General features: G+C 41.5%; 2 protein-coding genes and 3 pseudogenes across 2 annotated transcripts; 2 read left to right on the top strand and 3 right to left on the bottom strand.

Annotated features, from left to right (window-relative positions):
* Positions 1–1,506: 1,506 nt before the first annotated feature.
* LOC143890621 (malonyl-coenzyme A:anthocyanin 3-O-glucoside-6''-O-malonyltransferase pseudogene) lies at positions 1,507–2,914 on the top strand (annotated as a pseudogene).
* Positions 2,915–6,842: 3,928 nt separating this feature from the next.
* LOC143889596 (ATP synthase delta chain, chloroplastic-like) lies at positions 6,843–7,844 on the bottom strand. Its single transcript, XM_077393862.1, has one exon. It carries the CDS (start codon positions 7,768–7,770, stop codon positions 7,021–7,023), a length of 750 nt encoding a protein of 249 aa, XP_077249977.1. The 5' UTR covers positions 7,771–7,844; the 3' UTR covers positions 6,843–7,020.
* A 3,816-nt stretch (positions 7,845–11,660) lies between these two features.
* On the bottom strand, positions 11,661–14,000 carry LOC143890622 (malonyl-coenzyme A:anthocyanin 3-O-glucoside-6''-O-malonyltransferase-like; annotated as a pseudogene).
* A 3,810-nt stretch (positions 14,001–17,810) lies between these two features.
* Positions 17,811–19,421, top strand: LOC143890623 (malonyl-coenzyme:anthocyanin 5-O-glucoside-6'''-O-malonyltransferase-like; annotated as a pseudogene).
* A 3,108-nt stretch (positions 19,422–22,529) lies between these two features.
* LOC143889375 (malonyl-coenzyme A:anthocyanin 3-O-glucoside-6''-O-malonyltransferase-like) lies at positions 22,530–23,879 on the bottom strand. Its single transcript, XM_077393541.1, has one exon. The coding sequence runs from the start codon at positions 23,877–23,879 to the stop codon at positions 22,530–22,532; it is 1,350 nt and encodes a 449-aa protein (XP_077249656.1).
* Between the last annotated feature and the right edge of the window lie 1,670 nt (positions 23,880–25,549).

Genomic DNA, 25,549 nt, shown 5'->3' on the forward strand with positions numbered 1-25,549 from the left:
TCTCCCGGCGATTTTTAGGGTTTCTTGTTCTTCCATCTTCACGCTTCAAGCTCCACGGATCCAACGATTTTGTTCAGTGTTTCAAGTATGTTTATCCCTCTTTCTGTCCCAATCTTTCCCTCTTTCTCTCTCAATCTCTCCTTCCCTCTTTATCTTCAATCTTTTTTTTTTTAATTATCAGCTTTCTCTTTCAATCTTTCTCTCTCAATCTCCTCTGCGGCTCTGCCTTTGCACAGATGGAAAGGTCTTTTTAGGTGCAAACGTGACGCTAAACGTAGGGGATGTCAACACACACAGAATGTGAACGACACGTTGACACGCACAAAATGTGAACGACTGTCAGGGTTGACAGACCGTCCGACTCATGCTAAACAACAAAACAGACGCAAACGAAATGCCAGTGCATGGGATAGTGAATTAAAGAGACAGACTCACCTGGGAAGATGCATTCACTGCTTGCTTAGGGTGTGTTCGGCAAGGCATTCTTAGCCGTATAACGAGGCGAGAAACTGATTGATGAGATCTAGGAAGCGACGGATTGATGAGATCTAGGAAGCGACTCTGAGTCGCTCCGCAAAATCCCATTTTTTTATGGTGTAAAGAGCGCAAAAGTGGGAAAATTTAGAAACGGACTCGTGATGGGTACTGAACAAGATTCTAGGGATTTCGATTTTTTTGCATTATCCACCCCTAAAAAATAGGCGGAAGTCATTATCTAAATGGTTGCTGAACACACTCTTAATTGGGAGGAGCTACAGCTACGGAAAAGTAAAAAGTGCAACTGCTAGAAAGTAAAGATAAAAATGCTAATACATATTTGGATTTGGTTATGGGACCTCTTCCTTGGAGACAGACTTCTCCTTATATAGCTTTATTCGGGAACTTTTTGGTAACTACCCATGACCGGGATCCCTTATTCTCACGTCCTTCATCATCTAAGTGGTCATCATCCCCCTTCCTTCTATTGGCAACTGTTATGCCACATCTTTGAACTTATCAAACCAAACAGTTTCTTGGTAATTCGGTCCTCGGTTGCTTCAATAATGAACATACACTGGAGGGGATATTCTAATAACTGCCCATCTTCCAATGCCTGGACATATGCACATCCATTCCAAATGAGCTGGCCCTTGATAACTCGGTCTTCTATGACCGACTAAATTAAAAATGTGTCTAAGCAGCTTCAAATTGAGCTGGCACTTGATAACTCGGTCTTCTATGACCGACTAAATTAAAAATGTGTGTAAACAGCTTCGTTCTATCGGCTTCTACTCTGAATGTCTGGTGTTTCCAAATAGTTCGGCACCACGTGGTGGGCCCTGGGCATTTTGTTTATTTCACCGGCGATGGTATTTTGGACAGATTCATATCAGACCTCTCCATGCTATAATTCGGATGCATCAAAAGCTTGGATCAGATACCAAGAGTGGTACCTTTATCCTACTACCTTTTGGTGTTAGTAAGGCCCTTCATCATGTAATTTCTCAGGGATTGGAGATGTAATTTTCGAGGATAGATTGAACCAAACCAATCGGTTCGTTTAAACCAAACTTCTCTCTCTCTCTCTCTCTCTCTGAGACACACACAACACACAATGAAAGTGCTGGAGCAGATACGAGCTTCTCCCCCACCTGACTCGGTCACCAACAGCTCAGTTCTCCTCACGTTTTTCGACGTGTTATGGATTAAAAATCAACCCATCCAACGCCTCTTCTTTTATCAGTATCCCCACTCTACAGCCCACTTCCTAAACACCCACCTTCCCAACCTTAAACACTCCCTTTCACTCTCTCTCCAACTTTTCTACCCCCATTCCGGACACCTCACTCGCTCTCCCGAAACAGGCCAACACAAGATCCGTTACATTAATGGCGACTCGGTCCCATTAACTATCGCCGAGTCAGATGCCAATTTCCATCGACTCACCACAAACCTTCCCCGAGACGTAACAGAATTCCACCACCTAATCCCTCCTCTACCCACGTCCGACGACATTGAAAAAATGCCGATGCCAATGCTAGCCTTGCAAGTCACCCTATTCCCTAACTTCGGTATCTGTATCGGGATATCGATACACTACGCAGTGGCCGATGGGAGGACCTCGACCCATTTCATGAAGTCATGGGCGTCCATTTGTAGGGCTGGTGGAGACCTCTCCATTATTACCTCGCCCCCGATCATCGACAGGACCGTGGCTGAAACTCTCGAAGAGATCAAGAGAAAGATGTTCATGGAAATTGAAAAACCGAAAGTCAATAATAGCTGGGAGGGGCAAATGGTGAAGAATACCAAGAATGCGGACATGATTCTAGCCACGTTCGTGCTGGCTCGGGTCGACCTCAAGAAACTCAGACAATGGATCATGGCCCGAGTCGAACCGAAGTTGAAGTCTTCCCAATACTACTCATCATTCGTGCTAACCTGTACCTATGTGTGGATTTGCTTACTCAAAGTTCAAAAGGTTGTCACGGACTGCCGGGCTCGCTTGGTCCCACCGCTGCCCTCTGCATATTTCGGGAACTGTGTCGGCATATGTTTCGCCGAGGCAAAAGGGAGCGATTTGAGTGGAGAGAACGGGTTGGTGGTGAGATCTGAAGTGCTCAGGAGAGCGATTAGTGGAATGGAGGATGGAGTTCTAAAAGGTGCCGAGCTTTGGGCTCATAAATATATATCTTTGTTGGGAGAGTCACTGCTATCCGTGGTTGGTTCGCCCAAGTTTCGTATGTACGAGATCGATTTCGGGTGGGGTATGCTGAAGAAGATGGAGAAGATACCGATAGAGGGAAGGGATGCAGTATCACTTGCAGCAAGTAGTGACGGAGAAGGTGGGATTGAGATTGGTTTGGCTCTACCAAAACATGAAATACTTCAGTTTGCTTCTCTCTTTGAGGAAGGGCTCAAGTTTCTTAATTAGGAGTTCCAGTTGCACCACACTTTGATATCCACAACCTCTTAAATGGTTGTGTTGCGCGCAATTAAATTTGAACCTTCTGGTTTGATATTGTTTACACCCGATTTGGGTTTTATCGGTCAACAAGTTACTGTCCAGGTAGACTAGGTCAATAGAATTATGTGCCACGCTTGGCACTTAATGGATATATAGGGAAACATGCATGACCCAAAATGGTATGAGTGGATAGTTGTTGAGATGTCTGGTAAAGTGTTCATCCTAAAAGAGACAATCGGTCAAATGTGGCCGAATCAACACGATACTATATGTTTGAATAACTCAAAGACATGGCATGGTTGTTGCCAGTGGTGGGAAGGTGGAAGACAGCCCACCCTGGACTATGGAGGACGTGAAAATAAGGTAACCCATCATGGGTAGTTACCAAAAAGTTTCCCTCCAAAAAGAGTGTGGAGTAATGATGAGCAGTTACCCGAATAAAGAGATATAAGGAGGCATCCCTCTCCAAGGAAGAGGTCCCAGAACAAAAAATCCAAACATGTATTAGAATTTTATCTTATCTTTACTTTCGAGTACCTGTACCTTTTACTTTTCCGTAGCTATAGCAATACTCGGATTAAGGAAGCAATGGATTCATCTTCCCCGGTGAGACTCTCTCTTTAGTTCGTTTTATCCCTCGCACTGACGCTGAGTTTGTACTTGTTTTGTCTCTTGGTTTGAGTCGGACGGTCTGTCGACCCTGAGGGTCTTCCACGCCCTGTGTATGCAAGGTTTTAAATTTCGATCAAAATCCGAAATTGAAATTGGGTTAACTCGAAACGTTACTTTATTTCGACCGGAATTTCGTTTTCCTGAAATTTCGGTCCGAAATTTTAGGAAAGATCACGTTAAAAAACTATTTTCTATTCATGATTTAATATTTCCCTGAAATTTTGGGTGAAATTACCGAAATTTCAGGGAAGATAAAATCAAGTTTTTTTTTTTTTGTTGTTGCTTTCGTCGGATTTCGAACGAAATTTCAGAAAAATTTCGGTTTCGGTGAAGACCGAAACACATTCCGAAACCGAAATTTAAAACCTTGTGTGTATGGGGCACCCCTCCCTTTTACTCTCAAGATTCCTTTTGTTTCGTTCTTGCATGCATAAGTAGTTAAACACCGCGCTTCCCATATAAAAAGTCCTTTCCATCAGTGCAAAGGGAGTGGTTGGCATGTTCGGAGGAGGAAATAGAAAGAGGGGTTTTGCTTTGGGGAAAGATAGAGCACCTGGCCCTAATGCATTATGTATGGGGGTTTTCCAACATTTTTAGGGGTATGTAAAAGATGATATCCTTTGATTCTTCAAGGAATTCTATGATGGGCTAGTCTTGGATAAGGGGACAAGAGCTACGTTTGTTGCCCTTGTTTCTAAGGTGAAAGGTAGAGTAAATATATCATACTATCATCCAATCAGCTTGGTAGGTTGTCTATATAAAGTATTAGCCAAAGTACTTGCGGAAAGACTAAAAACTGTTTTGCCAGAAATTATCTCTCCTTCTCAGTATGCTTTCATTCATGAAAGGAAAATCTTGGATTGCTCTCTGATTGCAATTGATGCGATAAATGAAGAAAGAAGGACTAGTGTGCAAATTGGATATGGAGAAGGCCTATGATATGATTGAATGAGGTCGCCTAGATTATCTACAAGGTAGGATGGGGCTTGGCTTAAGATGGAGATCTTGGATGTGGAGATGTGTTTCTTCGGCTTGGTTCTCGATCCTTATTAATGGATTCCCATTTTGATTTTTTAAATTCACCTTGCCTCAGAGGGGGTTGATTGAAGGATTCAAAGTGGGTAGCGGAGGTGTCGAGGTTTCTCACTTGCAATTTGCCGATGACACGATACTATTTAGCTCTCCTAACTTGTTGAAGATTATGAACCTCAAGACTATATTAAGATGCTATGAACTTTGGCATAGATCTAACTTCCACAAATCGAGAGTGTTTGGTATTTGCATGGATTTGGAAAGGATTCAAGGGTTGGATGGGGTATTGGGTTATAGAGTGGACTCCTTCCCTTCTTATCTTGGCCTCCCTCTTGGACCGCGAAGACTGAAAAAAGAGTGCTGGAATCCCATAGTGGAGAGAATTGAGAAAATTATTATCATAATTGAGAAAATTCAAAGAAGGTTTCTATGGGGAGGGTGTCAGATGAAAAGCGAGGACTTCCCTTGGTTAGTTGATCAGAAGACTATAAACCTGTCAAGGGGGCGGGTCTTGGTATTAGAAAAATAAAGAAAGTAAACCAAGCTTTCCTAGGCAAATGGCTTTGGAGATTTGGTGAGGAGGAATATCGATTGTGGTCCTAGGTGATTGTAAGTACGGGTCGGCTGCTGGGCATTAGAGTCAGAGGATATCTTTAGGCGGTCTGGAGTGACTTTATGGCGCGATGTAATGTAATCCAAGTACAAATTCCTCCTAGTAGTAAGATTCAGAGGGGATCGAGTGAGATTCTGGCTAGATAAGTGGTGTTCTCCTTCCTTTCAAGGAAGTCTTTCCTGAGCTGTTTTCTTTTTTTTTGGGCAGTTGATAAAGAGGTGCTGGTTTGTGATTATTTTGAGCCTAAAGATAATAGGGTAATTTGGAAGCCTATTTTTAGACTTAGCTTTTTTTATTTGGAAATTGAGAATGTGGGTCGTTTCATGGAAATTCTTGAAGGGTGCTACATAAAAAGAAGTGGATCGGATAAAATGGTTTGGATCTGGAACTCAGAGGGGGCATTCTTTGCAAAATCACTCTACCTCCACCTAGGCCCCTTCCAAAGTTGCCAAAGTGTGGGCCATCCAAACTCCTCCGAGGGTATGTGTATTTGGCTGGGCTATATTGAAAGAATTCAGACGATCGACTTCTTGAGAGCTCGGAAGATGTTGATTATTGACCATCGTGCTCTATGCATTGATGCGGGGGAATCGATATACTACTTTCCCGCTAAGCTCCTGGAATTGTTAGAGAGTTAGTCCAAAGTTCCTTGGAAGAAAAAAGGAAGATCTTATGGAATGTATCCTTCCTAGCGACCGTATGGGTTTTATGGAAAGAGCGTCATGCACGGGTTTTTAAAGATTATTCCAAGAGTTTGCAATTTCTTTATCATAAGGTGACTGCTTCCACAATATCTTGGGTGAGTACTGTTCCTAGCTTTAGATTTGTTTCAACTTACGATCTTTGGTTTGGATGGAAGGAGATTTTGTTGTGATTCTGCGTGGGAGTCGAAGATAATCCAAGATTGGGAACCCCCTTCGATCAGATTCTTTGAGCTAAACTTTGATGGCTCTGGCTTGGGTAATCCATGACCTTCTGGTATTGGGGGCGTTCTTAGAGATGATGGGGGGTTGGTTCGGCAGATGCGAGTGAATCTGAAGTGCGAGCGGTTCACCATGGAATTAAATTGTTTGAAAATGTCGACCTAACTAAAGTGGTGGTAGAAGGAGACTCTTGTAGTGTGATTAGATGGCTTAAGGAGTCTCACTCGCATTCTAGGCATTTTGCTTCCTTCCCTGATGAGATCCACGGGAGAGTGTGTGGAGCCAATTTATCTTTCTGTCATGTCCACCATCGGCCAATACGGTGGCCAATTCTCTAGCTAGAGCTGGGGTGTTGTGGGATGAGGTTTGATTTCTTTCCCCCTTGATTCCTGTTTTGTGAGTGCCTTTGATTTCTCTTGCCCCTCCTGGGTTTGTACTTATTTGTTCTTCTTATTCCTTGTATAGAATTCTCGGTCTTTTATTTCTTGGAATGAATTTTTTTACTATTCAGAAAAGAAAGGAATGCTAGACCCAAGGGTTCCCTTGCAAAAATGAGGGGAAAGGCAGCCCGGCCCATAATTCCAATCACAGAACAAAGGGTAAATGACCATTTTAGCCCTGTTACAGGAGCACATTTTGCATTTGATGAAGAAACTTAAATAACCATTTTACCCCTGCTTCAGGGGCAATTTTCCCATTTCAATAAGAAAGAACACCCCCTTCTTACAAACATTCCCCACCCTTCCATTCCAAACCCTTACCATTTGACAAAACCTCAAACAATTACAGAGATAAAGGGCGAAGAAATCCTCACCGTTCGATCCGGACAGATCTCAAACAGCAAGGGAAACATCACTGAAATCCAACCGTCCAGCGATCTCATCAAGCTGCTTCTTAACACTCATATCAATCAATTTCGATCCAGAACCCCCATACCTGATCGTAAATCCAGCCACAAGAGAAGGATCAATCACAGTCTTAATCCTCACATTATTCGCTCCGGTAAGTCTCTGAACTCCTTGTGCGATCTGAGCTAAATGTTGAGAATCTAACTTCACAACAGATGTTACAATCGCAAGCTCAGTATTCGTAATCTTATTATAAACCACTTCAAATTCCTTCACAATCTCTTTAATCAGATCTACTCTCTTCATATCCACCACGATATTCAAAAAATTCACAGTATGAGGTTGTAATTTTGATGATTTTGCGATCTCGTCGATAACTTCCAGTTTTTTCTCGTTACTGATTGTTGGATTCAGGAAAAAATTATAGATCTGAGAGTCGGAAAATATTTTCTCGATTTTTTCCATGTCTGAACTCGTTGTTTCTAGAGTTCCGTTCGATTTTGCCACGTCGGAAAGTGCTGTCGCGTAGCTCGCCGCCGGCGAGTCTATCATCGTGGCGCCGGTGGCTCCGCGGCCGGATCTGGTTTTTCCGGCGAGTTTTTTGAGCTTGAGGGAGGGGAATTTGCCAGAGAATGAGGAACGGAGGGAGATTTGGGAGAGGGATTTGGTCGGAATTCTTGCCGGCGGGAAGAATTTTGCCTGAAATGCGATCGGAGATTGTTGGAGAGTCGCCATTTTTTCTTTTTTTTCCAGCGGAGAGCGAGCGAAGGAGGGTTTCGATGTTTTCGTTTTAGAAGGGTTAATGAGGATAGAGGGTAATGATTTTGAAGAGGGGAATGATTGGACGGTAGAGATTAACTACCTTATCTGATAGCTTTGAGAGGTAGCCTCTCGTTTTGGAGGGAATGGGAGTCTGCCACGTGGAGGATGATGTTTATAATTTGGGAAATGTGATCAGCAGTCAGCACTACCGTATTTTGATGATCGCACTCCTCACTTTATTAAAAGTACGGTATGGCCCCACCATACGATGATCCAAACTGTCAATAAGATGGGCCACAGCTTAAGTAGGTTGTGCCCCAAAAATCATTTCCGTAGGTTGATCCTAATTCTAACATTCAGAATGTTAGGGTTAGGAGAATGTTAGGGTTAGGATCAACCTATGGAAATGATTTTTGGGGCACAACCTATCTGAGCTGGGGCCCATCCAATGGATCCTATGGTGCTTTTAATACACTGAGGAGTGTCATCATCAAAATACAATAGTGCTGATAACATTTCCCAAAATTCTCCCAGGGTTTACACGGTGTTATGGTCCCGTATTTTTCAAAAAGTACTGTATGGATGACATCATATGATAATCCAAACCGTACATGTGATGGGAACACAACGTGAACAGGTTGTCTCCTAAAAATCATTTTCATAGGATGATCCTAGCCTGCTGATCTATAGAGGTTTCCATATGCAGTTCATCTATAGACCGGAGGCTTGGGATCGTCCTATAGAGATGATATTGTGGGCACAACCTATTTACATTGTGGTCCATCACATCGACGATTAGTCCCATGTTTTTCAAAAAATACTGTACGGACCACAAATACTTTTTGAAAATATCATTTCTATCGGATGATCCCAACCCTGTGATCTATTGAGGAACTGCATATTATGGAAACCTCTATAGATCCGAGGGTTAGGATTATCCTATGGAAATGATTTTTGGGCAACAACCTATTTACGTTGTGTTCCATCACATGGACGATTTGGGTCAACCTATGATGTGGTCACTACAATACTTTTTGAGGCCTTGTTTATTTTGATTTTGAGAATGGATTGTGAGTCCATATTTGATTATTGGACTCAAATTTATGTCTCATTTTGATACAATGTGAAACATATCACAATCAACCTTATTGGTGCTTAATGGATAAACAAGAAAAGGTAAAGATAACAACCAAAAGAGATTATCCTAATCTAATTGATGGCACTGTCATTGGCAAGCCATAGCACATGGATGTTGCAATTACCACAACAAATTCTAACCATTTCAGGAAAAAAAAAAACTTCCTAATGTTATTGAGTTTAACTTACCTCAATTGCCTAATCTAGCACTATAAGATCCACTATAAGATCCAATGGTCAGAGGAACTGTCATAAAGTTGGAGCTTTAATAATTAATATTGTTTGTGGCTGCATATTGTATTAGGTATTATAAAGTACTAGTTGCAGATCCGTGCGATGCACAGGGCGAGGAAAAAAAAATGCTTAAAAGCTATTTTCATTCTAATTATGGGAATATTATTTATTAGTTTTAAAAAGTGAATCCAAAGACAGGTATATATATTTCCATGATTTGGGGTATAACTTGGGTTAAATTTCAAATTATGAGAAATCAAAGAAAATCAGGTTAACAAAACCAAATAATCCAAAAGGGCAAATTGCTTTTGGATTGAAATAGAGAGGAAAAAAGGGTTAAATTTGCTTTTAAAGAGAAGGTCTGAAGGCATTCAAGTAATTTAAAAGTGAAATTTAATCAGTTTTATATAGAACGACACATATCACAGTAACGGAGGACAAACAAACCAAATAATTTTTCGAAGTAGAACGCCAGAACCATATATCCCGAAACTAAAACAATAAATTATGCAAAGGAAGAAAGATTAATGTTTTATGTATTTTTTTTACAGTTTGGTTACATGCTTACAACACAGTGGTGTTAGTTGGTTTTTCGTTGTAGTTGATGTTCGTATTCGAGATAGAAACAGAGTGATGTAACCTAATCCGACTCAAAATCGTCTAGGCCCAGCCGATCTGAAACAAAATAATCAGAATTTCATTTAGAAAAAAAAGAAACAAATTACACATAGGAGTAAATTAATTAATAACAATAAAAAAGGAAAAAAATCCCCAACCTCCTTTACCCAAAATAGTAGATACTGATTGTGTAAACAAAGGGAAAGAAAAAACCCCATCAACATAATAAAAAAGAGCCGACCCCCTTTACCCAAAATAGATGATATTGAAAAAGTAAAAGAAAAAAGAAAAAAAATCTCTAACACCATTACTGAAAGAAATGAAGATATCACAAAAGAAGGGAAAAAAACACAGGTATGAAAATGTTAGATAGAATAAAAAAACACGGAAGAATAATAATAAAATGGAAATGACAATACAAACATAAGCCTACTGAAATCCAGAGCTTTGCAAAGGATGATTGGGGCAACAACATGATAAAAAGAAAGCAAAGTTCCAACAAACATATCGCAGCCCATGTATATGGATGTAACCCATCACCACCACCATAAAAAAACACTCATATGAAGAATTCATCTTCAAATTTGAAAGACAATCTCAACGTTAGTGATATATTTAGTTGGCAACTCCAATCGGTCAAACCCATTCACCTAAATCTCAAAATTCAAGAAGAAAATGATCAAAAGAATCTCAAAATCCAAAATTCACACTGAATTTCATGAAATATTAGATAGCCTAGACCATCTTTGGAAACAGTATAAAACTTAATCCAAGGAATTTAAAAAATATTAACAGAAATAAGCAAACAAAAGGCTTACATCTAGAGTAAAACCCATATAGATTAGAGTAATAGCTTGCTCTTGGTGACATACCATCTATGATGATATCGCCCTGACGGCTTTTGGGATGTCTTGAGCATCGACGATATGCCTGAACAATGGTAACATCTCATTCAATCATTTGATGCGCGTCAAATAAAATCATACTCATATATATATAATGAGAAGAAGAAAATGAAATAGATGAAAGCAATGGATGGAAACCCAATTACTCTCACACCTTGAAACAAACATGCAGACCAAAAGAAGAACACAAACAATTCACTTTTCTTGATTGGGACCCGGTGGGTAATAGGCATTCCTAACATAGATTTTGCACTTTCATCTTTGAGTCACAATTCAAGAGGTAGGAAAAAAAAAGCAAATGCTCGCCTACTTGCAAATTGGGATAAACTACTACTTGCATCATCAAAACATCAACACAGATCAGAAGTCCTCTTTAGCAAAAAAAAAGAAAAAAAAGATGACTGGATTTGAGATGAATATCACATCCCAATAAGCAGAAAAAAGAAGAAGAAGTTAGAACAAAGTTAGCTTTCCGCCATTAAAAAAAAGAAGTTAGCTTTCTCATTGCATAGACAACCAGGGAAAAGAAGGGAAACAAATAGATACTACAAACAAATATATTTGAGAGAAATTGAAAGGCAATAAAATAAAGGCGCAACCCATTTCCAAGGGAAAAAAAACCAGAATCCAATTCATCTACCTTATATCCAAGTTCAGCACTCATTATGAAGCATAAAGATCAGAGTAGTAGCTTCCTGTTTTTGACGGACCATTGATGATTATTCTCGCTGACAGCTTTGGGGACGTTTCTAATATCGACGAAGAATATTTCATATATATGTACTTTGAACAACATTAGTATTTGCCTACATGTACTTCAAGCATTGTTCCCTAAGAAAGTACTCTCTTATAACTTAGATTACTGATTTTTTATATTAAATAATAAGAGTAAGAGAGTATAAACTGCCACCATAAGAATGATAGTTCCTAGTCCAAGCGAAAACATATAAGACATTACAAATTTATGGAGCATTAATTATTAAAGCCGAAACTGTATTTCAAACAAATAGGAGGTAAACCTATAGGAGATATCCATGTCCTATGTCCTCAAATGATTTTCCTTTGATAAATAAGGACTCCTTCAAGTAAGTGAAATACTTGCCTTTCCTGGACAAGTTGAAAACAAGAAGGTTTGCATATACCAAAGAACAGTGCAACTCCAACACTTAATTAAGAAACTTCAGACCTTCCTCAAAGAGAGAAGTAAAATGAAGCATTTCGTGTTTTGGTAGAGCAAGACCAATCTCAATCCCACCTTCTTTGTCTCTGCTCTCTGCAAGTGATACCGCATTCTCTATCGATATCATCTCCACCTTCTTGGGCCTACCCCACCCGAAATCTATCTCGTACATATGAAATTTCGGTGAACCGGCCACCGTTACGAGCGACTCGCCCAACAAAGACAAATATTTCTGAGCCCAAAGCTCTGCGTCTTTCAAAACTCCATCCTCGATTCCACGAATCGCTCTCCTTATCACTTCAGATCCCATCACCAACCCATTCTCTCCACCCAAATCCCTTGCATTTGCCTCGGCAAAACATACGCCGATACAATTCCCGAAATATGTAGAGGGCAGCCGTGGGTCCAAGCGGCCCCAAAATCCATGGCAAAAACGAAATTGAGTCTTTTGTCCCAGACAACCTTCCCAACTTTGAGTAGGCAAATCCAGACATACACACAGGTTAGCACGAATGACGAGTAATAGGAGGGCTTCCAACTCGGTTCGACTCGGGCCATGACCCCATTGCCTGAGTTTCTCAAGGTCAACCCGAGTTAGCACGAACGTGGCTAGAACTATGTCCACATCCTTATTCTTCTTCTCCATTTGCCCCTCTTGGCTATTTGGGTGTTTATATTTTTCCACCTCTATGAAGAACTTTCTATGTCTCTTCGAGACTTGCAGGCACCGTCCTGTCGATGATGGGGGTCGATGTAATAACCGAGAGATCTCTGCCAGCCTTAAAAATGGACGCCCAGGATTTCATGAAATCTGTCGAGGTGCTCCCCTCTGCTGCTCCGTGGTGTATCGACATTCCAATACATATGCCAGAATTGGGGAATATGGTGACTTGTAAGGCTAGTATAGGTGTTTTTTTAATGTCAGATGTGGGCAGATGAGGGACTAGATGATGGAATTCTGTTACGTTTCGGTAAAGGTTTGTGGTGAGTCGATGGAAATCAGCATCCGACTCAGCGATGGTTAATGGGACTGAGTCGCCATTGATGTAACGGATTTCCTGGTTGCCTATTTGTAGAGAGAGAGAGAGAGAGAGAGAGAGAGAGAGAGAGAGAGAGAGACAATTGTCCGGCAAGAGGGTAGAACAGTTGGAGAGAGAGTGAGAGGGAGAGGGAGTGTTTAATGTTGGGAAGGTGGGTGTTTAGGAAGTGAGTTGTGGGGTGGGGATATTGGTAAAAGAAGAGGCGTTGGACAGGTTTACTGTTATATATTATATTACAATAATGTAATTGGTGTTATTAATTATATTATATTACAATAATATATTTTGAAGGGAAAAGGAAATTTTTTTGAGACTTGTGCAAGTTCCCTCCATTAATTTGAAGGGAAAAATCAAAGTCTTGAAAGTTGTGCAAAGTTCCCTCCATCTTTTTCATTTGGAATCTTTTCAAATGCTTTGGTGGGAAGTATTTGAAATTTGGTGAATCCCAAATGGAGATTTGGGCTTCAAACCCCTTCACTGCTTCATCTATAAATAAGAGATGGTTTCACTCATCTCGTTCAAGTTCTTTGGAGCTCTTTTTCTTTGAGAGAGCACCATGAAAGAACTTCAAGTAATAGAGAAGAAGAAGTTTTCTGTTAAACGGCTATATTTGAAGAGATACGTCCCTCTTCTTTAGAAGGGTGTGAGTCTCTTCATGAGAGGGTGTCTTAGCACCGATTTCAGAGTCTATAAAAAGACTCGATCCGAGTTTGCTAATTATCTTCTTCTTAAATCGTTTTCTTCTCTCTTTTATATACGTTAAAATTTTTTCTGAGTGGGTTCTGATTCGTGAGAATACAGGAAGTGCAGTCCTGTTAAAATTCTTGGTGTTGGGCATTGTATCCTGGAGATAGAATTTCAAGAGTCCATCTGCATCTATACGTGGGACATTACTATCTTAAAGATAGCTTCATGGAAGTGCCTTGCCCAAATTAAGTCTTTTGTTCTATTTTCTGCATTCTGTTCTGTCTTATCATTATCTACAACAGGTACCCAGTACCAAAACATGTCCAAAAAGGCGAGGAGGACCGATTTGTCACTGACCGAGTTAGGTGGTGGAGAAATTTGAATCTGCTCGAGCACTTTCATTCTCTGTGTTTGTGTGTGTGTGTGTGTGAGAGAGAGAGAGAGAGAGAGAGAGAGAGAGAGGCTTGAGAAAAATAGGGAGGGGTGAGGGTTTTATGCAAGAGGTGTCTTTATTGAAGGGACGTGCAACAGGAGGAAATAAAATTTATAGGCTCCGGGAGGGGCTATTTGGGTACACACATATCTAAGTGCGAATCCTTCTATTGTATTTGTTACAATTCTATTCCACTACGTGGGATGTTCCTTATAAAAAAAAATGGGAGAATATATCACTTCCCGATCTGCATATCCAATTCCGAGGTTTTCCAAAATAAAATGAATAAGGGGAGGTACTCTTTCTCTCTCTTATCTCCCTAAAAAAGAGAAGAGGAGATCTCAATATCTCCCGGTCCACTTTTTAAGATGCTGCTGTTTGGATCAAATATCAAGGGTGGTACCACCTTCACGTGACTTGACGGTCTGGCATCATATAATTTCTCTATTTTATTTGTGTAGAGTTTTCTAAGAGGAACTAATTAATCTTATCTTATATTTTAATGAGGGCTGCTTAAAAAGGGATTTGATTGGAAAATAAAGCCCAGATCATAACACAAGCGCAAGAAGACAAGCAAGTTAGCGTTGAATCACCACTAAATGAAAACAAAGGCACCTACTGTCATGTGCGACTATCCCCCAAATCTTACAAGATCCACGATCCCTAAAAAATGGGAAATGGCCAGTTACGAAATGCTTTTAGTGCTAAGATGTAAGGGAAACATGTCCACCATCAAACAATTCAAAGGCAGCTAACACTTGAGAAAAGTTGTCCAAAGTCACTACTTTAAAGGAGCCCATCACCCTAACCAAAGACTCTCTACCCATTCTTCCAAATAAGGGTGTCAATTTTGGCTCGGGCTCGAAAAAAGCTCGGCTCGAGCTCGGCTCGAATCCTTAACGAGCTGAGCCGAGCCGAGCCGGCTCACCAGGCTCGTTAAGCTTAACGAGCCGAGCCCAATTTAGGCCAGGCTCGGCTCGGCTCGGCTCGGCTCGTTAAGGCTCGTTAAGAATTTAATATATTTAAATATATATATTATATATTAATTTATACATTAAAAAGGTTGTCCAGGGAGTGTAAGGGGGGGCAAAATATGTCACTTCATTTTTGGAACCCCATTTGTTACTAGGACCACCCCCCATAGTGTAAAAAAAGTAGTCAAATTACACTAGTAGGGCTATCCAGGGAAGATGAGGGGTGTGAACAGAATATAACCCGAGCTCGGTAAGGTTCGCGAGCCTGGCCGAGCCTGACCGAGCCGAGCCTGGTTCGAGCCCGAACCGAGCCCGAGCCTAGCTTTTGAGCTTAACGAGCCGAGCCGAGCCTGGCCAAGCTCGGCTCGGCTCGGCTCGTTTACACCCCTACTTCCAAACCATACATAAGACCCACCTAAAACGAAACCAAAGGGAAGCCAAAAACAAAACATGGCTTCTTTGGCAGTCGAGAAGCCTCATGTAGTGTTGGTTCCTTTCCCTGCAAGCGAAGTAGGGTTTTGATGTTTGTGTATCATTGGTAAATTTGTCTATCTACGGCCAATTTGAGGAAATTTTGAAAATATTGAAAAAAAAATAGGAAAAAAATTGAAAATAAATAAATAAAAATGCCACAAAAAATGTTACTCATATTCTGTAAGAAATTATTAACAAATACTTATCTTATAAAAAATAATAAAAGTAGCAGTATCTCATAGGAAATTATCAAAATATTAGTCTCGTGAAGACTGATAAGATAGGAATATTTTATTGATGAATTTTAGATAAAGACAAAAAAAATGTAGAATAGAATGGGAAGTAATATATTCACCTCACTTTCTTCGTGGGGCCATCCCCTAGAGGAATGTTTGTGACAGCTCTTTTAGAGCAGAACCACTCCTAATGGCTTGTTCCATGGGTATAAATAGAGAGAAGAACATTCATTTACCCAATACGACAAAGTAGTGGTTTTTCCAATGTCCATAAGTCGTACAACTCACTCATCCTAAGGAGGCATGGTTTTAAATTTCAACCGAAATCTGAAATTTCGGACCGAAAACACACATACCCGAAACAAGCTTTTATTTTGGCCGAAATTTCGATACAAATTTCGCTTATCCCGAAATTTAAAGGATTTCACCCGAAAGTCTAATTTTTTTTAAAATTATTTAATATCTTTTCGAAATTTCGGCTGAAATTCTATACAAGATAAAATAGGCGTTATGTTGATTTCGTCATATTTCGTCCCAAATTTTGAAATTTCGGCCTGAGCAAGCAATATGTTAGGAAGTCAGCGGATTGAGAGGCCGACCATCTTGCTCGAGCATGAGTAGCTAGTGGTTTTCGATTTTCTTTCCCCCTTAAGGTCTCTTTGTAATTGCTTCTTCCGCCTTTTCTCTCTCTTTTTTGCCGTCATGACCGCCTTGGTCACGGCCTAGCTGCGCTCGAGCACAGAACCAGGGGTGTGGGGCCATTGGGGGGGGGGGGGGGGGGGGGGGTTGATCCTAACCGAAGCATCACATAACTAAACCGAAATAACCGACCAAATTCGGTTCCATCGGTTATTTCGGGTTTAACAGTATAGTGAACAGCCCTAGCTATTTGGCAACCATGAAAAGTTATTCCTTGGTATACTCATGGGCCAAATTGGTATATTTGGCAACCATAAAAAAATCCTTAAAAACTAGTGAAAAAACAATCCCTATTGCTTGTTTACAAACGGTTGGAAAGATTTTGTTTTGATCATAGAGTTATAGTGTGGAGGGATGTATGCTAGATTATTTTATCTTTTTATAGTTTGCTTTTATAACACGCCGTCAGAGTTAGTTAACTATTATGTATTATGTAGGGCTGCAACTCGGGTTGGGCGGGTCGGGTTTTGGAGAACCCAACCCTACCCAAGAAATATCTCGGGTCGGGTTGGGTTGGGTTTTTTTCGGAAAACCCACGATTCCCAAGCCCGGCCCTACCCATGATAAATCTCGGGCCGGGTCGGGTCAGGTTGGGTTTCTTCACGTTGACGCAATTTTTTAAGGAAAATTCTTGTTTGGCAAGGCAACTCAACTCATAGATGTAGAAATTACACTCACAGTACACTTGAATCAAACAATGATGTAATTACACTCACATTACACTTGAATCAAACAATGCTGTAATCAAACAATGTTGTAATTGCAATCAAACAATGCTGAATCAAACACTTGAATCAACTCAACTCATAGAAGCAGAAATTACACTCACATACAATAACAGTGGGTGCGTGGGTTTTCACTTTTAACTTTTAACTAACAATAGAAAAAAATGTACATACTATAACTTATGTAACTCGGGTCGGGTCGGGTCGGGCCCCTTCAAACCCGGCTCGACCCGAGATTCATGCGGGCTTTTGAATGCTCAACCCGGCTCGACCCGAAACCCATGAAACCTGAACCCAACCCAGGTTATTTTCGGGTCGGGTCGGGTAAAACCCGGCTCGAGATGCAGCCCTAGTATTATGAGCTCACTCCAGCTACAAATCAAAAGAAAACAAATAGAGAAGGATTTGGTGTTTATTGCAACCACATTGGGAAAAGGACTTAAAGCTTTTTCCCAATGTAAAGTGCACATGGGAGGGAACCCATACAATTTCCTTGTTCACTACACGGATCCATAGACATCCCGTAATTAGATAAGCTGATATTATGTGCACGCATAGGATCCCCCCCACCATAGTATATAAATAGTATTTGGTCGTGCTTAGGTTTTGGTAATAGAAAAGCTTCCATACCTTTTGCCTATTTTTCTGACTTAGTCATTAGTCCTCTCTCCATGGCTCCAACTCACACAATGCAAGTGCTCGAGAAGATTCAAGTGTCCCCCCCACCCGGCTCGGTCACTGATAATTCCGTCCTTTTCACCTTCTTCGACGTCCAATGGCTAAAATTAGCCCGAGCCCCCGTCCAACGGCTCTTCTTTTATCAATATCCCTACCCCAGTACTCACTTCCTACACACCCACCTTCCTAACCTTGAACACTCCCTCTCACTCTCCCTCTAACTCTTCTACCCTCTCGCCGGGCACATAACTCACTCTACGAAAACAGGTGACCACGAGATCAGTTACATGAATGGTGACTCGGTCCCATTAACCATTGCTGAGTCGGATGCCGATTTCCATCTACTCACCACAAACCTAGCCCGAAAAGTAACCGAATTCCATCATCTAGTCCCCCTCTATCCATGTCTGACGCGGAAAAAATTCCCATACTAGCCTTGCAAGTCACCCTATTCCCCAACTCTGGCATCTGTATTGGGATGTCTATAAACCACGTAGTGGCTGATGGGAGCAGCTCTATCCATTTCATGAAATCTTGGGCGTCCATTTGTAGGGCTGGAGGAGGCCTCTCCCTTATTACATCGGTCCCGATCATTGACAGGACCTTCGATGCAAGTTTCGAAGAGACCGAGAGAAAGATCTACATGGAAATGGAAAAAGTGAATGTCGATGAGAAAATGGGGGAATCGAAACTGGAAAAGACTGAGGACCCAGACGTGGTTCGAGCTACATTCTTGCTAGCTCGAGCCGACCTAAAGAGTCTCCGGTAGCGGGTCATGGACCGAGTCGAACCGAGTTGGGAACCCTCCCATTACTCCTCATTCGTGCTAACCTGTGCTTATGTGTGGATTTGCCTAGTGAAAGTTCGTAAGGTCGTCGGGGACAAAAGAGTCCATTTTGCTTTTGCTGTGGATTGCAGGGCCCGCTTGGACCCACCCCTGCCCCTTGCATATTTTGGGAACTGTATAGGCTTCGTTTGGTTGGAAGTAAAAAAAATTCCATTGAATTTTTGTGGAAAAAGAGGGGAGACAAGGGAGGGGACAAGCATTTATTAGACAAATATGGCATTATGAGTGGAGAGAGAGGGAAGAGATAGAAAGAGAGAGAGAGCACAATTTCCTAGAAAATTACATGAGAGACTTCCAAGGTAATGCTGATGTCACCTCCCTTTTTCGACAAAAATCCAATGGAATTTTGTTTTTTACTAACAACCAAACGAAGCATATAGGAATTTGTTTCGCCGAGGCAAATGCAAGCGATTTGGGTGGAGAGAACGGGTTAATGGTGGGATCGGAGGCGATTCGAAGAGCAATTCATGGAATGGAGAAAAATGTTTTGAAAGGTGCCGAGCTTTGGATTCCGAAGTGTTTTGCTTTGTCGGGCGAATTGGCCGTCAGCGTGGCCGGTTCACTGAGATTTCGTGTCTACGAGACTGATTTCGGACGGGGTAGGGCGAAGAAGGTGGAGGTGATATCGATAGAGGGAACGGGTGCAATGTCACTTGCAGAGAGCAGAGACAAAGAAGGGGTTGAGATTGGGTTGGCTTTACCAAGGCATGAAATGCTTCAGTTTGCTTCTCTCTTTGAGGGGGGTCTCGTGATTTGAACTTAATTATCAACTTTTGGTTTTGATATCCACAACCTTATTGTTGTTCTGTAGGAAAGACCAATGTTTAATGTTGTTTTTCGAAGAACAGACTTATTTTGCAAGAACATGCACTTATTGAGAGGCCAAAAGTCACTTTACCGGATGTGACTATTCATATCCGGGACCTCCTTTCGCATTTCAATGAATGGCGCATCACCCATATATGGCGAGAAGGTAACTCTGCTGCTGACCTCCTTTCCCAAAGATCATTCCCATGGAAAGGTTGCCCCTCCCAAGTGCTGTTTGCTCCCCCTTTTCTTCTCTCGGCCGTTGACGAAGACCGAAATGGAACTCTGTTTTTAAGATTGTAAGCATCGGTTGCAAGTTTCATTTGTTCTTGTTTTGGGATTTTCCTCCCTTTGTTTTGGCTCTTAAGGCCCTCCTGATGTTCTTGTTTATTCATCTATGAACCTGGTAGGGGTCTTGCCTAACCCCAGCTAACCCATTAGAAAAAAAAAGAAAAAAAGTCACTTAATCGAATAGAACCTCCCAGCACTAAATAAGTACATCATATATTATTAAGAGTTGTATATATATAAAAATTTGTTACGGTATTAATTCCATTGACAATGATGATAGTTTTACTAATGCCACTCAATATATCCAAAACGGTTTTTTTGTCTCAATTTATGTATGCTCGGGATATTCTAGCATGTGCTCCCACGATGGCTAGCTTGCAAATCTATTTCTACTCCAATGAGTGTCCGAACAAAACATACTGAGATTGATTACATTTTGTGCGTGAGATGGTCACCATTGGATCCTTAATCGCTAAATTTGTTAAATTATGACTAGGTAAATATATCCTAGGAAAATCCATACATACACGTAATTTACCTTGAATAACGAGTAATTGGACGGCTTCCAACTCGGGTCAAGACCCACTGCCATAGTCTCTTGAGGCCGGCCCGAGCCAGCACGAACATGGCTAGATGTATCGATCGACATCCGGCCGATACATCTGCCGGAGTTGTGGAATATGGTGACTTGCAAGGCTAGTATGAGTATTTTCTCATTGTCCGAAGTTGGTAGAGGAAATAATATTTGGTTGACTTAGAAGGCTAGTATGGGGCAACAAGTTTTTGTTATAGAAGTCACGTTCTAGCATGTGGAAATAACATTTATTTACAGTGTGTGCACCACGAGGAAATGATATTTATATACCGAAGGAGATGCAATGTGTGTACATGCCGATGGTCCAAATTACAATGGGAGGGTGTCAAAACCCTGCCCATTTGACCAAATAAAAAATCAATAGTCTTCTTTTGATGATCTGTAAAAAAACATAAAATACCCTTGAAGCTCGGTGATTTCTTTTAATAGGGTGTGGGAATATCATTTCTACATATATTAGCATTTTTGGATGCATGGGTGTAAAATAATGGGCTCTTCGGTGTGTACCAAAAATGAAATGATGGACTCTTGCCTACCCTAAAGTAATGGCCCCACATTTTTTGGGGATCCAAAGCATTCATTTGGAAGGCCCTTCCATGGATAGGGTGTGTACCAAAAATGAGATAAGGGAGAACCCGTCATTTTTAGGGTAGGCAAATAAAAGGGAGTGGAAATGCTAAAAAGGGGGGTTGGAATATCGTTTCCCCTATATCAAATAATGAAATCTAACTTATATGGAAGTGCCTGAATTTATGGGTGCCAACTTGCTTAATAATAATAGGAAATACCATTTTCACACATATTGGATAGTATATGTGTCACACCCGCCGGTCACCCGCAAATTCAAACAGTTGTTTATTTTGAAGAGAATTTATATGATGGGTGGTCGTGAAAACACGTGAAGTCTAAAAAAGTAGGTACAGCCCACTTTTTTTGATGATCCAAACCGTTCATCTGTTTGGGCACAACGTAAATAGGTTGTACCCCAAAAATCATTTCCACAAGATGATCCTAGTCCTCCGATCTGAACTGATCTGAATATGAAGATTTCCAAAAATCATTTATGGAATCTTCTACAGATCGGTTGGAAATCTTCATATTCAGATCAGTTCAGATCGGAGGGCTAGGATCATCCTATGGAAATGATTTTTTGGGCACAACCTATTTACGTTGTGCCCAAACAGATGAACGGTTTGGATCATAAAAAAAAGTGGGTTGTACCTAGTTTTTTTGGACTTCACGTGTTTTCACGGCCACCCATCATATAAATTCTCTATTTTGAAAAATGTTATCACTGAATTTTGATTAGGGGGGTATGGCCGGCACCGTGGGATGATCCAAACCGTCCATTAGATGGCCCACAGCCTAAATAGGTTGTGCCCCAAAAATCATTTCAATAGGTTGATCCTAACCCTCCGATCTATAGAGGGTTACGATCAAAGTGATGAACCCTCTAACATTCAAATCGGAGGGTTGGGATCAACCTATGGTGCTAGCCACAACCTATTTATATTCTATGGTGCCAACCATAACCTATTCAGTCATCAAACTCTCAAAAAATAGATTAGCATGACAAAATCACCATCGTTTGCATTAGAAAAAAAAGCCATCTAACTAGATTAGCATAACAAAATCACCACCATTAAAAAAGCCAAGTGACCTGCGGGTGTCCGCGGGTTGACCCGACCCGACCCGTGTTTTTGCGGGTTGGGTCACCCGCGGGTTAGTTTTGACGGGTCACTAAAACTCAGACCCGTGCCGGCAAATTTGCGGGTGGGTCGGGTCGACCCGCGGGCACGGGTCGCGTTTGCCAGGTCTAGTCCCAAGGTCGGACTGGGTCCACATGCCATGTGTTTATAGGTGGGCAGATTTTACCCCTAACACTGATATATCTCTGAAGCTATAGCGTTTTTCTTTATCTTTCCAGTGAGGAGGATCAGTTTTTCATAAACTCAATCACACTGGATCTGGCATCAGAAATCTAGTCCTGGATCATTTCCTTTTACAAAAGTCCCATAAGATAAATGCTACATCTGATATTTGCCAACAAAGTAAGTGCATGGTTTTACAAAAACAAGGTAAAACAAAGTCTATTGCTACAACTTGAAAACAACAAGAAGATTGTGGATATCAAATCCTAAGCTTCATATTTAAGTACAAACCTCTTCATATTTAAGTGCAAACCTTGAGACCTTCCTCAAAGAGACTAGCAAACTGAACCATTTCATGCTTTGGTAGAACCACCCCAACCTCAAGCCCTCCTTCTTGGTCCCTACTCTCTGCAAGTGACATTGCACCCGTTCCCTCTATCGATATCACCTCCACCTTCTTCGGCCTACCCCATCCAAAATCAGTATCATAGACCCGAAATCTCGGCGAACCCGCCACCGATATGACCAACTCACCCGATAAAGATAAAAATTTCGGTATCCAAAGCTCTGCACCTTTCAAAACATTGTCCTCCATTCCACGAATCGCTCTCCTAATCGCCTCTGATCCCACTACCAACCCGTTCTCTCCATTCAAATCGCTCCCATTTGACTCAGCAAAACATGCCCCGATACAATTCCCTAAATATCCAGAACCCAGAGGTGGGTCTAAGCGGGCTCTGAAATCCATAGCAAGAACGAAATGGACTCGTTTTTCTCCCACTACCTTTCGAACTTTGACTAGGCAAATCCACACATACGTGCAGGTTAGAACAAAGGACGAGTATTGGGAGGGTTCCCAACTCGGGTCAACTCGGGCCGAGACCCACTGCTTGAGACTCTCGAGGTCGGCCCGAGTTAGAACAAACGTAGCCCGAACCACGTCTTGAGTCTTCTTCACCTTCAATCCCTCCAAGCTCTTGTCCACTTTCACTTTTTCCATCTCTACGAAGAACTTTCTCTTGATCTCTTCGAGACCTTTAGCCACCGTCCTGTCGATGATCGGGAGCGATTTAATAAACGAGAGATCTCCGCCTGCCCTACAAATGGACGCCCAAGATTTCATGAAATGGATAGAGCTGCACCCATCTGCCCCTACATGGTGTAACGACATTCCTATACAAATCCCGGAGTTGGGGAATATGGTGACTTGCAAGGCTAGTAGGGGCATTTTTTCGGGGTCGGGTGTGGGTAGAGGAGGGACTAGATGATGGAATTCTGTTACATCTCGAGGTAGGTTAGGGGTGAGTCGATGGAAATTGGCATCTGACTCGGCTATGGTTAATGGGACTGAGTCACCATTGATGTAACGGATCTCGTGGTCGCCTGTTTCGGGAGAGCGAGTGACGTGCCCGGCAAGAGGGTAGAAGAGTTGGAGAGAGAGTGAGAGGGAGTGTTTAAGGTTGGGAAGGTCGGTGTGTAGGAAGTGAGTTGTGGAGTGGGGATATTGGTAAAAGAAGAGGCGTTGGACTGGGGGTACTTTTAACCATTGGACGTCGAATATGGTGAGAGGGAGTGAGTTGTCCATGACTGAGTCGGGTGGGGGAGATAGTCTAATCTGCTCTAGCATTTGGACTGTGGGAGCCGAAGCCATTTCTGTGTGTGTGTGTGTGTGAGAGAGAGAGAGAGAGAGAGAGAGAGAGAGAGAGAGGACTTAATAAAAGTAAGGAGAAGGTGGGACTTACGGGGAAAGAGGAGAGAGATAGGGAGTCGATTTATCACTGCCCAAACAATTAAAATGGGGAAACAATATTCATATGCTACGGGATATGTCATGTGCAGTATCCGTGCATCCAATTTTTTTTGGGCAACGACAAATTCACACCCTCTTTAGGATAATTCGCACCACTTAAAAGCAGAGTATTATCTTACAGGGGTTGTGGAATTCATCATTATGATAATTTTTGGGAAGCGTTTTTTTTCATTCATCCACCGTCACTGTATATTTACAATAGATCCCTGTTTTGAAGGGATATAGCTACAAATGATTGGGCTAAATTACAAAGAGCTTATCTAGAGGTCAAAATCATTGAATATCTAATTTATTTATTTTTCTTTTTTTTTAATGATTAAGCTGGGGTTAGGCAGGACCCCTACCAGATATCATTGATAAGAAAAAGAAAATTACTAATGGGGGCACTAAAAGCCAGTAGGAAGGGGCTAATCGCCCAACAACAAAAACAGCAAACATAAAATTACCAAAATTAAGGATACATCAGTTATGTGCGATAGTAGATCTTTCCCTCTCTGTCTTCCTGGAGGATCTCAAGAAGGGCTGAGGGATTTAGTCAAGTTGTGTGGTGGTTCCCTTGCAGACACAATCCCTCTTGGAGAGGAAGTCAGCAGCTCTATTCCCTTCTCTCCAAGAGTGAGAAATGTGCCATTTTCTGAACAGCGAAAGGGCCACAGAAAGCTTTTATGTCAAGTTTTTCTTTTTCCAAGGAGTTTTGGCTCTACCTTTGACAGCATCTACAACAAATTTTGAGTCAGACTCAATCCAAATCTGATCAAGACCCATCACTCTAGCCATGGCAACACCTTTTTCAATCGCTAGCATCTCCAACTCGTAAATTGGTTCAGATTCTACATTAACAGATAACATGGCCTGAATTAAGGACGCATCTGTATTAAGTTTATGTTCTCCTTCAACTGGTTTGTCCCAGGTGCAGCATTTGGAGGTGCAGAGTTGCCCAGAGAATCTGTTTCCGAAGTTTTTGGTAATTGTGATGTCCCTTTCAGTGTGCTCACTACTCAGCTGAAGGCTGTTTACCTTTTGTCTTGTGGTCAAGAGTATGTCATTTAGGATATACTTCTTATGGGCTGATTTTGTTGGAAAAAACTGAGGGTACTGTTGTTGATAGAATACAGAAACTTGTTGCTTTAAGGCGTGATATCACTTTCCTTAAGACAAGATTCGCCCCCACTAGTAGTGTGCAAAGGGGATCCTCGAATTGCCTCCAAGATACAATGAAGCCTAGTAGGGAAGACCTACTAATGTTTGATGACGCGTAGCACTGGCGGAATCAAACCCAAAATGCCCTTTCGAAATTTCAAGCCTTAGAGAAATTTCTAGATACTGTTTCTGCAGAAAAACAGTATCTAGAACAGTAAACAAAAGAAAAACAGTATGTAGAAATACTTGGGGATTTTGTAGGAGTGTAGAAGAGAGTGTAAAAACTGTCAGACGTTGCGTACGTGTGAAGTGCAAAGTGCGCCTAAAAAAACGCCAATAAAGCGCCACTATGCGCCCTATAGCTCATTGCC

The sequence above is a fragment of the Tasmannia lanceolata genome, unplaced genomic scaffold, assembly GCF_043159265.1.
Source record: "Tasmannia lanceolata isolate RefF3 unplaced genomic scaffold, GAP_Taslan_0.1 ptg000013l, whole genome shotgun sequence".
NCBI lineage: Eukaryota > Viridiplantae > Streptophyta > Magnoliopsida > Canellales > Winteraceae > Tasmannia > Tasmannia lanceolata.